Here is a 14013-nt window from a genome sequence, read left to right as displayed (position 1 = left end):
AAAGAGTCAGCTGGCAGGGCCTTGGGTGTACTGAAAGTTAATCTTCTGAACAACATAAATGTTATGTTTTAGAGGACAAAGTGCTGCTTTCTGAGATACCCCCTTTTCGTTTAAAATTCTGATGTCAAGTTCACTGAGTTTTGCAGAAAATCTGCAGAAAAATCAGCAAAGGAGAAATAAAAGATACATTGGGTGATCTCAAAGAAAAAGATATATCAAAGACAAAGAACAGCCCAAACAAATTAAGTCAAGATTAAATAATCTCTCAGTTCTCCAATATATCCAAACTTTAGTTCACATGAGTGATTCTGATTTATAGCATGATCACTTCATGTTACTCAAGTAATGTGAGAATTAAGAATATTATTTTTTCTATTAATTTTGATGTCCCTGTAGCAATAGACAAGAAAATGCTAGTTACTACCCTGATAATAACAACACAGCTTTAAATTATTCATTTTACCTTTCCATGATACTTGACTCTGAAATAAAACTGCTGCTCTCTTTGGGTCCAGGTCATAAAACGCCTGATTTTATTAACTGAGGTTATTCAGAACTTGCACAGCTACCTAAAAATCATTCCTTATCCACCATAGTCTGGCCATCAAAAGTCTTACATGGGACATGAAGAATATTCTTAGATCATTAATTGAGTATGATCAATAAGTACTGGATAATTAATCCATTGGCTGCCTAATGCATAAAATACACAACAGGCAAGTTATTTGCTCACTTCCCTGAGGCACCATATTAAATAGATGCTTTTATTATCATTTGGCTATGTTATACTTACAAAACAAAACAAATTGTAAATATCCTCCTGCAGTTATGATAGATATTTATGCTGAATAAACTAGCACTGACTACCATGCCAGTCTTTTCTATCAAGGCAGCATTATCCTTATTAAAAAGTCAGTGTATAATATTCAGCTTAGAAAAAAGACAATAAATATAAGAGCAAGAGAGCAACCAGCTGAACTCAATTTTGTCCAAGAACTTTGAAGGAAAAAAAAGAATATTAATATGGTTCTAAAGAGGCTGAGGACACAGAGAGAGAACAGTTAACATGTTAAAAAAAAAAAAAAAGAAACCCTAGAAATTACATATGAATGGATTAATAAAGGCTTTACTTGTTTTTGCTGAGAGGAAAACCATACTTCCTGAAGCAAGCAGGAAGAAGGAAAGAACAAAAAAGGAGGCAGAGGATCTGAAGCCTCTGAAAGCCAATACCCTTTCCCCAACAATGTATCAGGAAGAAATACAGCCCACTCCCTACAGACAGAAGGGAATAAAGCAGAAACTCCTGCTCCTCTTCACACTTTGTTTAAAGAAAAGGCCACTAAAATGTCATTCTATAAATTCTACACTAGAGAGAAACTGAACATTTCTGTATACACACATACAGCAAATCAAAATGGAAAAACAGAAGGGATAGTCAGAGAAAGGGAAGAGATTAAATACTTGTTAAAATGCAGAAATACAAAGAAATAATGATCAGGTAAGGGGGAAAAAAAAAGGTGCCACTCTTTCTTTGGGAACATCCAACATAAATTGAAGAAATATTTCAATTATTTATATTTTCATCTGTTCTAGTAACTTTTTTCCAGACTACTGGCATTTTCAGGTCACTACAAACAATACTCAAAAACACTTCCAGAAATTAATGTACTATAAATATATTCACCTACATTTTCAATATACAAACAGCACACATAATACTTTATATGTACAATACTAAGAACAAATACTGTACTGCTTCCTCCAAACTGAACAAACTGTTGACAATACTTTGCCTTGAATCATATTACACAGTTCTATTGGTGTCAATAACATCACAGGGAAAGGGGACTTGAGAGTGAGAATTTTGCTAGCCTAGGTACTCCTCACAATGAAGCAATCTGTTCTGTGTGTGGGCCCTGTGGGTTACACTGTGCTTGGTTTTAAGCTACACATACAGGTTTCTCAAGGAGAATTTTTATCCACACTCTTTTCCTTGCAATAGGTATGTGTATCCTTTATGAACTACACTTGCAGCTTCAGCCACTCATGGTTAGATTTGTTTTAGAGATCTAAAATCTATCAAATCTCATTCTTAAGCAGTGGCAGATACCAAAGGCTCCTTCAGGTTTGAAATCCTCCCCTGCCAAACTCCAGAAGCTGCTAGCTTTCAGGAAAATGCCAAGGATAATTTGGTGGCTTCTTACATATTCATCCCAGGCTTTTCTTCAGGAGAAATACAGGGCTAAACTAACAAAATCAGTTATACAGTTTTCAGGAGAAACGTTTGATACTTACAGCATCCACAAGGTTTACCACAGACTTTGCAAAATTGTTTGTGTATGCATTTGAAGAACGGTGCTTTTTGAACTGTAAGGAGGAGAAAAAGTAGAACACAGTGAGAACTTAAATATTTATTACTAATTCTTTATTTCTACAGTGAGAAAGGAAAATTAATATTTTAAGAACGAGTAAGGGGAAAACTCAAAAAGCTTTTCAGATCACAGCCTATATCACATGTTAGAGAATCTGTTTCTCAGTTGAAGTCAGAAGTGTCACATTGTATTACCAGCTAACAAATCTTCCACACCTTTAAATTCCAGCTATTTTTGCACAAGCAATTTAGTCTTATATGGAAGAAGTGTCACAGAAGATACCAAAAAGGTGATCAAGCTTAATGATGACACTCATTGATTTGCCTGCAGGAAGATAAGTTTTTCATGTATGCAGGTATTCACTGTTAAGTCCCACAGTGCTTCAGCACATCCACAGCAGGTTTTAATACACAAAGATCCTACAAGAGAGGTTTGTAGAGACCCCTTCCTCTATATCTATTCTCAAAACAAGGCACTTTCAACTACAGTGCCTAGGATGTACACTGAGAATAGTATCCATACCACAGGACTGTTTGCTCCCTAGGAAACCATGACACTAGAACAAAATATTGAGCAAGAGTGGCTTTGGTTTTTGGCTGTTTTGAGCCAATCCCAAACTTTCCCAGAAGTGGAAAGGTAAATATGCTTTGGAAAATGTCCTTGGTTTTCATGGAAGATGTCCAAATCAATAGCAATATACCATACCATGTGTTTAAACACAGCTCCTAAAACAAAAATCAAGCTAAGCCAGTAAAAAGTGCAGCAGCCTAATGAAATACATTTAGCTGTGTGTTTAATAGAAATGAAAATTTTGTGCACACTTAACACAATGGCCAAAGAAGTTTAGGACACTTCTGCCAGCTCAGAACCTTGCTGCAGGAGAGACCTGCCCTCTACTGGTAAACAGAAAACCTTAACAGGACATTCAGGGAGCTCCTGGATTGGCAAGCTCTAACTTGGAATTGTGAACACTTCCTTAGGTATATTCATTTGATTTCTTGAAAAGAATTATTATATGTGTTTGGGTCACTGACAACTCAAGCAAAAAAATCCTGAATGCTTGTGGTCTGAGGTTTCTAACAACAAAAGCCTGAGAGGAGACAACAGAGTCTGTAACAAGACTGATATTATGATTTATTAAACAGATGAGGGAAAGTTGTATTATGTTTACTCAGCAAGTACAAAATACTGCATCCTGTTCTGATACCTGCTATTTCTAGCCCAGCTAAACATCATCCTTCAGCACTGACAAAAGACATCAACATGCAGCAGAGTGAGAGATGCAAGGAGCTCTTACAGAAATGCTTTTTATAAACAGAATTTGAGTTTGAAAAAAGGTCTTGCTCACACACAAGCAAAGTCATACTTATAGCTGATGATCCTTATCTGCCTCTAAGGCAATGAACAGTTGAGAAATCTAAGGGAAACAAGGCCATAGAACAGGGCACAGATAAGTTGTTTTTAGAGAAAACTGAGAGTAACTTTTAGAGTAACTTTAGAGTCAGTTGTAGTATATTCTTTGTTACTAGAAAACTTTTAAGCCTATACTATTTTTCCTTAACAGATATCCTCTAGTTAAAATGTAGCTAGTGGACTAAAATTTGTGGTGCTTTTCAAAAAAAGGTTCTATAAACTCTTAGACAAAATTTATTACTTCCCAGGCTCCTTTCTCCTGACTTTTTAAATAGGTAACACAGACACTTTCCTATCTTTACTTGGCATAATAAGTGAAAGCAGTAACATTTAAATAACAAATGTCACTTGGTCTGAGTTTTTTCCAGTCATCCCTCAAGAAAAAAAAGGAAAAAAAGTGGGCTTCCTCCTCCCCCTCCCCTTTTTTTTTTTTTACCATCAAGTAACACTTTCTGATTTGAACAAACAACTTATCTTGCACTCCATTATGAAGCCTGTTTGTAAGTGTGGAGTAGCCAGGAAGCACAACCAGGCAGTTTTTCCTATATGCTTTGCTGCATCAAAATATAAGTTAGTAAAACCTGAACTCAAAGTAACAAGTTCTGACCTCTTTCTTCATTACTTCATGGATAAGATGTAGTTTTAGAATGCTTAGTGTGGTCTAGTCATAAATGTTTTGATGCTTTGCTTGTTGGTTATGAGCATATTAAATGATCCATATGATACCAGAGTATTTGACACCTACCTTGAATATATAATTGCTGTAGAAAATTGTAGGTGACATTGAGCACTATTAGGCATTATGGCCTGTACTGGGTCTTACAGTAGAAATGTTAACAGCTTTCTGATGGAATATTTGACCCAAAAGTAGCTGCTGCAGCACAGTGCTGTACATCAACCCATAATTATAATGAAAGGGAAGATTTCCACTGCATTGATATGCTTACCATTTTATGGTCATTGACTATCATGAGCTCCAGATACTTCATTTCTTCAAAGACACCACGAGATATCTGAGGGATTAAAGAAATTCTTTGAGAAATCATGAAGATGTAGTGACTTTCAAAAATAACTGCAGCTGATTTAATAGGATTACCTATACATATTATGTAGAGTGCATAAACCTGTAAAAACTGGGTCAGACGTTCAACTAAGGTAAATAATCATAGCTCCAGTAACTTGGTGAGTTATAAGACACTGGCTGAGAATCTGAGTCACATCATTAAAAAGGTTTAGAGTCTATTCTTCTTGGCACAGAAGCCACCACTGCTTCCCTCCTCTCTTATTTCGTGTGAGAAAAATCTCAAAACAGTAAAACCTCTTAGCCTACTGTACTATTCATCACAGACTTAATGAGGAAGCTACAAAAAATAGATGCACCTTCAAAAAATATCCCGTGGATTGTGCAACTCAGTGAAGAAATACAGATAAATCTTTAACTCAGTTATTCCACTAACTGACACATATGCACGTGCAGATCACGAGGATCTGTCCACTTCTGTCCTCTCTACAACAAAGTTCTAAGTGTTCTCATTTGGATTTTTAATTTAATCATGCTCTTTAACAAGCCAAGTGAAAAATAAAGTCAGATATCTCCAAAGTAGCAAGACTTTATTCAAAATTATTCTTTATCCTCAGACTCAAAACTTCTGAATTCATTTTCCACTACTAGCTTTGAATCAATTTATGTATAGTATTGCTGTCACTCGAGACATTTTATCCACTTTTCTCCAAATAATCTATTTTTTAAGAATAATTTTCTTGTTTTAGCATTTATTATTGTCACATAATAGAATTATCAAGGTATCAAAAATACTTTTTTTTCTAAAGCCTATGTTCTCAACATTATTCTGAAAGTTAAGTGGTTTTGAGTTTATTTTTATAAATGGTCTTAACTCAGAGTCACACTTCTACTCACTGCTCTCTTTCTTCTCCTTCTCCTCAGCCACTGTAGTTCAGACAGAAAGGGCCACTCAGAACTAGATTCAGTCTCTGTACAAATTACAATTTAAGAATTTCATGGCATTATTTTAAACTAATTATGTGCACTGTACAAACCAAAAGTACATTAAAGATCACTAAAATTTGAAGAACCTTTGCTATTTAAAAGTTCATTTTTAAAAATACATAAAATATCTCATGTCAAAACTCAAGCCATTTAGAAACCTAAAGTTAGAATTAAAGACTGCAAGAGGAGATAAAGAGCTTCTAACCTGGGCATAGAATATGTTTTCTTCCATCTCATGCCTCAATAGCATTAATATCACTGATTAAATTAAATTATTTGTAGAAGAAAGCTAAATACAAGTCTTCATTGGTAGAAGTCTTTCAATTGCTTTTTAACAACTCTAAATTTCAATGCAATAATTGTGGAAAAAAGTCCATTCTTCTAAATCAGCCTTTTTATATATATTAAAATTTTTAAAATTCTATATACAATTACTTCCAATACTGAAGAACACATAGCATAAGGAAAACATACCAAGGTCCTGCAACTGCTTGGAGGCTTGTGTTCCATAAGTTCTTTGGATGATATGTGGCCTACTTTTGCTTTCCTGACAAGAAAAAACAGGTGACATTTTCTTCTAATCTATCATGTTAAGTGAAAAGTGAGGCACTACTTTCAATATTCATAATTTTTATTATTTTTCCATAAAATGCAAGAAACCATAGTACCAATTTGGCATAGTACTAATTTGAAGCAATCTGTTTGCAATCCTGAGCAAAACATGGAGCCTCTCTCCTTCAGCACATTTACTGGCCTACAAAACTGCAGTATCACAGATGTCTGTGAGATTACTTTTAAAAAGTCCTTTAAAAGCCTTAGTGTTAGAGAACACAGACCATTTGTTCCAACAAATCAAATTAGAGAGTATATGGCAAGGTGAAATCTTCCTTCCATAAATATTACTATTTACAACAAAACTATGTCTTTCTAATTGCAGCAAAATGCACAGAACTAATCAATAAGCTATTTTTAAAGGACTATTTCACCCTGTTTTAGTGGTGTATACGACAGTTAAAAAGGAAAAGACTTTTAATGCATATTTTCTTTAGAAGTATGACTTAGTCTTAGTGCCCCAAATTATCACATTTTGGTGTCTCCTCTAGAAAAGAACTTTCTCTCCCGTAACACCTCCTCTGCAGAGCCTGCCAAAACAAGCAGTCCTTTCCAAAGAGTAGGTAGGATGCTGCTGCTCTGGAACTGCTGTAAGAAACATGTAACACATTGAAGGAAAACACTGCCTATTTTTTACTGTTTTTTTCTTCCTTTTTTTTGGGGGGGGCAGTGGTGGGAAGAAAAAGAATGTATGCGTTTTCTACTACAGTTAAGACTAATCAAGCTGAACAAAGTACATGGTGAAGGCTGTGTCCAAGATATTTATCTCCTGTGGTACAATCAAAAAATGAGCCTCTGAAAGCTCTCTGTAGCTGTATTATTTTCATCTTCAGCAGTTTTGAGAAAAATAGTCATCTCATCTGTCTTATAATTTACAATTCGACTTGAGCCCTCAGAGTTGGCAGGTGGTGTCTCACTTTTACAACCAGAACTTCTGCTCTGCTTCCAACTTTACTGAAATACCACACAGAGATAGATATCCTGGTGTCCTTTGTTCACCCAAGCAACTAAACAGTCTAGTCAAATCTTCCTCTGCCTGCTAGATGGAAACCATACCAGCAATATAACCTCCATGAATTTTCTGTACCTGTGCTGTCAGTTTTCAGCCTTACAACCTTTATGAGTATGTCCCACATCAAGAGCTGGATTACAATATCTGATGTGAAGTACAAAAATGATCAGTAAACAAGATGTTTGTGTGAATGCAGTCCCACGTGGTGCTCCAGCACTGACAGACATTGGAATATGCTGGATCAGAATCATCTGAGCTATGCAGTGACCACTGACATAACAAATATAAAGTGTAAGATGCCCAGATATAATTATCTACTTCATTAAGCTTTTTGTGGAAACATGGGAGGTGAAGAGCAATCCAATCCAACTATTTAGGGAGGTACAAATAAATGACTTCCAGAAGCCCCTTATATGCATTTATAAATCCTTTAGTTCAGAGCAAACTGACAAACACTATTTTACATTCCATAACCATTTGCTATGGAAACAGTCTTTTAGTCTACTCTCAACATCTAAATTATCAACTGTAACTAGATTTCAGTATATTATCAACTAGTAACTAGGAAAAGAAGGATTAAAATAGAGAAAAATCCTAGGCATACTTATACATTTCTTGCCTTAAATAAATTTCAGTGAAGTGTTTTAAATACTTTGATTTCAGTAAATTATCAACTAGTAACTAGGAAAAGAAGGATTAAAATAGAGAAAAATCCTAGGCAATTCATACTTACACATTTCTTGCCTTAGATAAATTTCAGTGAAGTGTTTTAAAATACTTTTGGTTTTCATATGAATACATGATAGAGGTGACTGATTTATTGATTTATTCTAATACTTCTACTAGCTATTCCTAGAGCACTCCCTTTCCCAAACCAAATAAATCATTTATAAATAAACTTACTGCACTGTGGGTCAGATCCACTGGTTCTATCAAGTACAAGTAAGTACTATCTTCAAACATGCCACTAGAACATGGAGAAAAAGAAGTGGTATTTAGGATTATATGGCAGTTAATGTGACTCCAGGCTACAATTTTTCACTAAACAAAACCAAGCACAGCTGAAAAACCAATCAATATTACAATAAATTCCTTGTACATTCATGACTACTACATGTGGCTGAAGCTCAGGACTTTTTTAGAGATCAGGGCATTTTAATGAACTAACATTGATAATGGCAACATAAAGCAACAAAAAGAGTAAAGATTTGACCTAGGGAATAGGAAAATCCTAAGACACACGTTAGCATGCAAAATACAATCAATAGCAGAGTTGTATTTAACTGTAACTAATCCCAGTAAGGACCAATTTTTTACATTTCTCCATTGTACAATCTAACAAAAAGATCAATTTCTCTAGTATCTGACAGAATCAGATGAATAGTGACCATGCAAAGTGCTAAGGCTCAATTATTCTTTATCCTTTACCATAATGAGTCATCTGGTGAAATATTTATTTGCATTTACCATACTCAAAGGTTTCTTGAGACAGCATCAAAAGTCTTCAATCCAAATGATACTAAAACATTCCTAGCAGTCTGGCATAGCTAGTACTGGCATTTAAAAACATAAAAAATATTGTGGGCCTACAGAATTTCAGTCCCTCACATATTAAGAGATTATATTTAAGAATATTAATTAGTCAATAGCCTTGTTTGAAAAATGAGAACATGCACTTACTGAAGTCCATTACAAGTTGAAAGAGCAACTTTGGAATCCTTGATACCTCTGATATTTCCGTGGTAGTAACAATGCTCTCCACCCTAATGATGTTTAAAAAACAATCACACACACAGAAAATTTCCTTGATTTAATGTCTGTTGCTTAAAACCAAAACAAAAAGATCAAACACCTTTCATTAGGTTAAATTTCAGGAAAAGCAGTGATTGCTAAAGTAAATACCAATTACTAGTTTCAATTGCTTAAAATAGAAAAATTGTGCCAAGAGTAAAGACTAATTTATGTAAGTCTTCAAGCTATAACATGGTTTATATTCTTTTGTTGAAGTCACAGCATCCTTGATCTTCTAAGTGCATTTCTTTGCTGTAAATTGATTCTGTAAAAATGTTATGTAATGCAGGTTACACAGGCATTGGATTGTTTCTTGATGCCTTCCAGAGCTGTTAAAATTACAAGTGATATCATGTTCAGCAATCACCTGGCATATACTTGTTTTAGATCTAGATTCTATCAGTTTTGTCTCATTAAAAATGTATCAGTTAAAAAGTTACATCATTGGATTGTAGGTACCAATATCACTAATGATGAGTCAGAAAGTGCATCCAGTTTAGCAACACTAAAGTGTACAGTTGCATTTTTACTGTACAAAGAGATACTAAAAGTCAACTCTTTACTTCAGCAGCATGAAATTCCAAATAGATGCAAGCCCCAAATTGTTCAGACAAACAGAGCAGGAATTTTGTACTCTCTAAGGAAGTCAGCTGTCATGTTTTCAACAAGGTCCTGCCTTTTATTTGAAAAATAAAGTACCATTTAAATGAGCCACAAGTGTGTTTAAATCTTAGAGACTTTAAGAAGAAAAAAACAACAAACCATCACAAATTAGGCAAACTGCATCCAAAACTGCAGTCCCAAACTTCAGCTCTCCAAGGCCTTAATGGTATGAAGGGAGACCCTGCTGAATGCTGCAGTGCAAGATATGAACAGTCAGCTGACACAGGGAGTAGAATCAGTGAAAACTGTGCTCCCAAGGAGTCATGCAATAAAACTCTGTGCATAGTCTTCCACTTCTCCAGAAGAGTGTAAGGGAAGTTGTAACACATGAACATATGAGGAGGAACAGGTCCAAGAGAGACCAAAATACCACAGAGAAGAACTGGTATAGTGTTAAAATCTTAAAAGCTCTGATCCAGAAAAGCCCTGCTCAGATGCCAGCTAAACTCTAGTGAATGCTATGTGCTCTCCTCTGAATTCCAAGTGGAGGCTCCCTGGACCTGCCTGGCTCTCATCATAGAATGGAACTGGGGGATCCTTGTGGTCCCTTCCAACCCTGACAGATTCTGATCTGTTTTGGCAGAGGACTTTGGAGCCCTGGTGGCTCGGTGGTTGGACTTGATGATCTTGGAGGTCCCTTCCAACCTAAATGATTCTATGATTCTAAGTTGAGCTCTCCTCTGTGAAGCAACTAGCTCCTGTCTAAGCAATCCTTATAGGGCAGAGAACTTCAAGCATGCTCAGAACACACCTAAGAGAGAATGACAGGACAGATCCTCACAAAATAGAGTTGCAGTGGCTCTCCTTCCAAAACATTGACCATTATATGCCAATGTCCCTCTCTGGCTAATAACTACAGCATTCATCCCAGGCTTTGCAGGTCACCTTGAAACACATTACCTTGCACCTCCCCACCCTCTAGAAGTGTGAACTAAGATGAAAGATTCAGAAAATTGTTTTGTCAAAGCAACAGCTCTCTCACATACAATCATTATTAGTGTCAAAATAATTTCATTCAGATCTTCTTAAATCTCCAATTTTTTTTTTCCTTTCTGAAGGTTCATTATTTGTCATTTTTCTCTGTATGTTCTGGTTTTCTTCTATGTATTAAATTTGTGTTAAGTCCTCTAAATAATGGAAGCAGTTCTACTGCACTATCAAAGAATTTTATATTATTTGATTGTAAATAGCTAATTAAGTGTAAAAACCTAAAATCTTTAGCATATTTTTATACTTATATGCTCTATGCAAGCCACGTGGCAAATTATTAAATCCTTTCTCATTATTCTGATACAGAAATTAATTCTGCCCTCATTGCAGAATTACTAATTACTAAAATTCCATAAATCACTAAGGAATAAATTGATCAGACTGCTAGAGGCTTACAGAAACACTTATTGTGACTAAGGATAAAATAAATTACCTTCAAAGGAACATTTCAACTGAGTAAACAAGAAGAGTATATTTATTTTCTATCAACAAAGTATCAAGATCAACATTAACAGGCTGTTCAAGCTACCAGTGTTTAGGAAACCAAGAAACATTAACTTCACATTCTAAAAAAAAGGACTAGTGAATTTAGAAGCTGTTAAATACAGAAATTCTGCTGCTACATGTCAGTGAAGCTAAAATGAAAACTGAATTACACTTATTTACCACATTTAAGCAGTTGCTCTTTAGTGTCTATCAACAATAACCCAGCTAAATTAAAGACAAAAGGTATTCTCAGGAAGTTTTATTAAAAAAGCTTAAGTGTGGTCATCTCTCTCACACCTTCCTTGAAAAATGTACCACTCATCACCAAAATTTTCTTAATTCTGGAGCCATATGCCATCTGAATTCCAATAAGCATATCAGACCCATTCCTTCTGCAATTGTTATAACTCAATTAAGTACAAAAAAAATGCAAATGTTTTTTATTTAAGTATGCACAGCAGTATTTCCATTTTGCATCTTATTTAATGAGTTATTCAGATTCTGAACAAAATTCCTCAGTGTCTGTTGTGCATAATTGAAGTACTACATGGAAAGCAATCACTACGTATTTACCTTTCCATCAGTAAGAATGCATAAGCCATGATTTTTAACAGCTAAATCATGATTATCTCAGAGAAAGAGATTCTCAATATTTAAGTCATCTGAGTAAAGAAGTTGCTGTTTGTTTTTCAGTGTTTTCAGTCTTTTAATAAACTACTTCTTTTCCAGAAAACACAATACTCTTCATCAAAATCTCTCTTCTTTACACCCACATCAAGAAACAGAACATCTTCTACTTACTCAGGTCTACAAAGGATGATAAAATCCTGCAAAAGACCAAGATACAGTCCTTACATGATTTACACAAATGGTGTGTCTATCTTCTGAACTTACAATGAAGCCTTTTGCAGATTAATGTGACCTCAGGAGCTCTATCCCTGTTTCTAGATGAATCAATACAGAAAGCATCCCCTAGGAAGTTTGGATTAAGTTACTGCAGCATGTAAAGGTAGTCAGTCCCTCTGCTGAGTCTAAAGTTCTAATATAATTTTCCAGTCAGATTCATGATTCAGCAACCGCAGTGCTCAGTGCTAGTGCTGCAGCTGACAATTGCATGAGCTTGTCTAAGTGCCAGGGGGAGTTGTTTTCTTGCATCATTTAGCATTTTTGCCTATTCTGCAGAGTACAGTCTTAATGAAAAAACTTCCTTAGTATGTCACACAAGACTATTTTTATTCTCCAGTGGAAGAAGACAACACAGTATATTGCATTAATTATACTGTTTAACGTAATTGTTTCATTTTGCCCTGATCTGCAAAATATTGCTTTATTTAAGATCCTCTACAAAGGCCAAATAATAAACTAGGCACCTAATACTTGGACAAACAACAGTCCTGACTTGCTGAAGCCATGAATGCAACCTGAATGCTTGCTCTCCTCCCCTCTACATAGATACATTTCATGTGTAGAAAGATCACAACAAATACTTCAGCATTCATACCAAACATGAAAAAAGTAATTCCTTCAAAATCTAGCATATAACCTTCCTAGGAACCTGCCAGTTCTCAGTTTGTTATCAGAACAAACAAAAAGATTGATCTGGTTCCCTTAGTCAGAGCTGAACTTACCTTACATAACTTTAATCTCTTTGCTTTTGGATCAATAGCCTATGGCACTGAATTTAACTTGGGAGCTAGTCTGACAAATGTAATTAACTGCATGTCAAGCAATATGCTGGGTTTGTAATAACTGAAACCTCAACTTCTGGAGTTAAGGCTTTCATTTTCTGTTTCACAACTGCATAATTCTTGCAAAGAAAAATCACTGCAGGTTTTTTGTTTGTTTGAATGTCTTACATTACCATTATCCCTTCCTTTTGGACTTTGTGCTAAAGGTATGTAAATAATTAATGAATACTGTACTGCTGGTAGCTTCAACCCTTCCATCCCCTACATTTCATAAGACTTAACTCTTCTGGTGGGATCTTGATCATCTTCACTACCACCCACCACTGCCTACCCCTCACCCCAACACACACCTTCCCTTTTTTGTACAATTCTTCTGTTAACTGAGGTACCCTTATACAAGATGAGATCACAGTTACCTGGTATGTGTGGAAAAAGGCTGCTGGTGGGTTTAAGTCTTGTGATTTTTATTTTTTTTATTTTTTTTTCTTAGCATTTTATTGGGATTGGTCACAAGATGAGATCACAGTTACCTGGTATGTGTGGAAAAAGGCTGCTGGTGGGTTTAAGTCTTGTGATTTTTATTTTTTTTATTTGTTTTTTTTTAGCATTTTATTTGGATTGGTCTTTCAGAAAGATTATTCTGACATTTTAAGAGCACAATACCTTAGAAAATTTTGGTTTTCCATCTTCATAGTGAATCTCCACATAATTAGAAGATAACAAGTCACTGTCAAAGAAAAGAAAAGACAAGATAAGAAAAATCTGAATGTTCTTTCTACTGCTGTGAGTAGTTTGGGTTTCTTTTGTTAAAATTTTCAAAGCATTTTTTCTTTCCTTGTAAATTAGCTTTAAAAAAAATCAAGCAGTTTGTGTCCAGTAAATGGTTTGCTGGTGCACTGGAAGTCAGAGTGTGCTACAGAAGAAGGAATGTCATTCTGCAATCTTTTACCTTTACAATTAAATCATCAGCCTCTCAAA

General features: G+C 35.2%; 1 protein-coding gene across 1 annotated transcript in view; it reads right to left on the bottom strand.

Moving 5' to 3' along the window:
• ADAM23 (ADAM metallopeptidase domain 23) overlaps positions 1–13762 on the bottom strand; it is a gene marked incomplete at both ends in the record, with an annotated part of 25760 nt that extends 11998 nt beyond the window's left edge. Inside the window, 7 exons of the mRNA XM_008940396.1 lie at positions 2296–2367; positions 4733–4798; positions 5704–5777; positions 6268–6340; positions 8321–8384; positions 9098–9180; positions 13699–13762. Of these exons, the coding sequence (XP_008938644.1) occupies positions 2296–2367; positions 4733–4798; positions 5704–5777; positions 6268–6340; positions 8321–8384; positions 9098–9180; positions 13699–13762 (496 nt within the window). The remainder of the gene's footprint in view (positions 1–2295; positions 2368–4732; positions 4799–5703; positions 5778–6267; positions 6341–8320; positions 8385–9097; positions 9181–13698) is intronic.
• Between the last annotated feature and the right edge of the window lie 251 nt (positions 13763–14013).

The sequence above is a fragment of the Merops nubicus genome, unplaced genomic scaffold (assembly GCF_000691845.1).
Source record: "Merops nubicus isolate BGI_N331 unplaced genomic scaffold, ASM69184v1 scaffold7395, whole genome shotgun sequence".
Taxonomy (NCBI): Eukaryota; Metazoa; Chordata; class Aves; order Coraciiformes; family Meropidae; genus Merops; species Merops nubicus.
The sequence above is the reverse complement of the archived record's forward strand: the minus strand, read 5'-3'. Positions and strand labels throughout refer to the sequence as shown.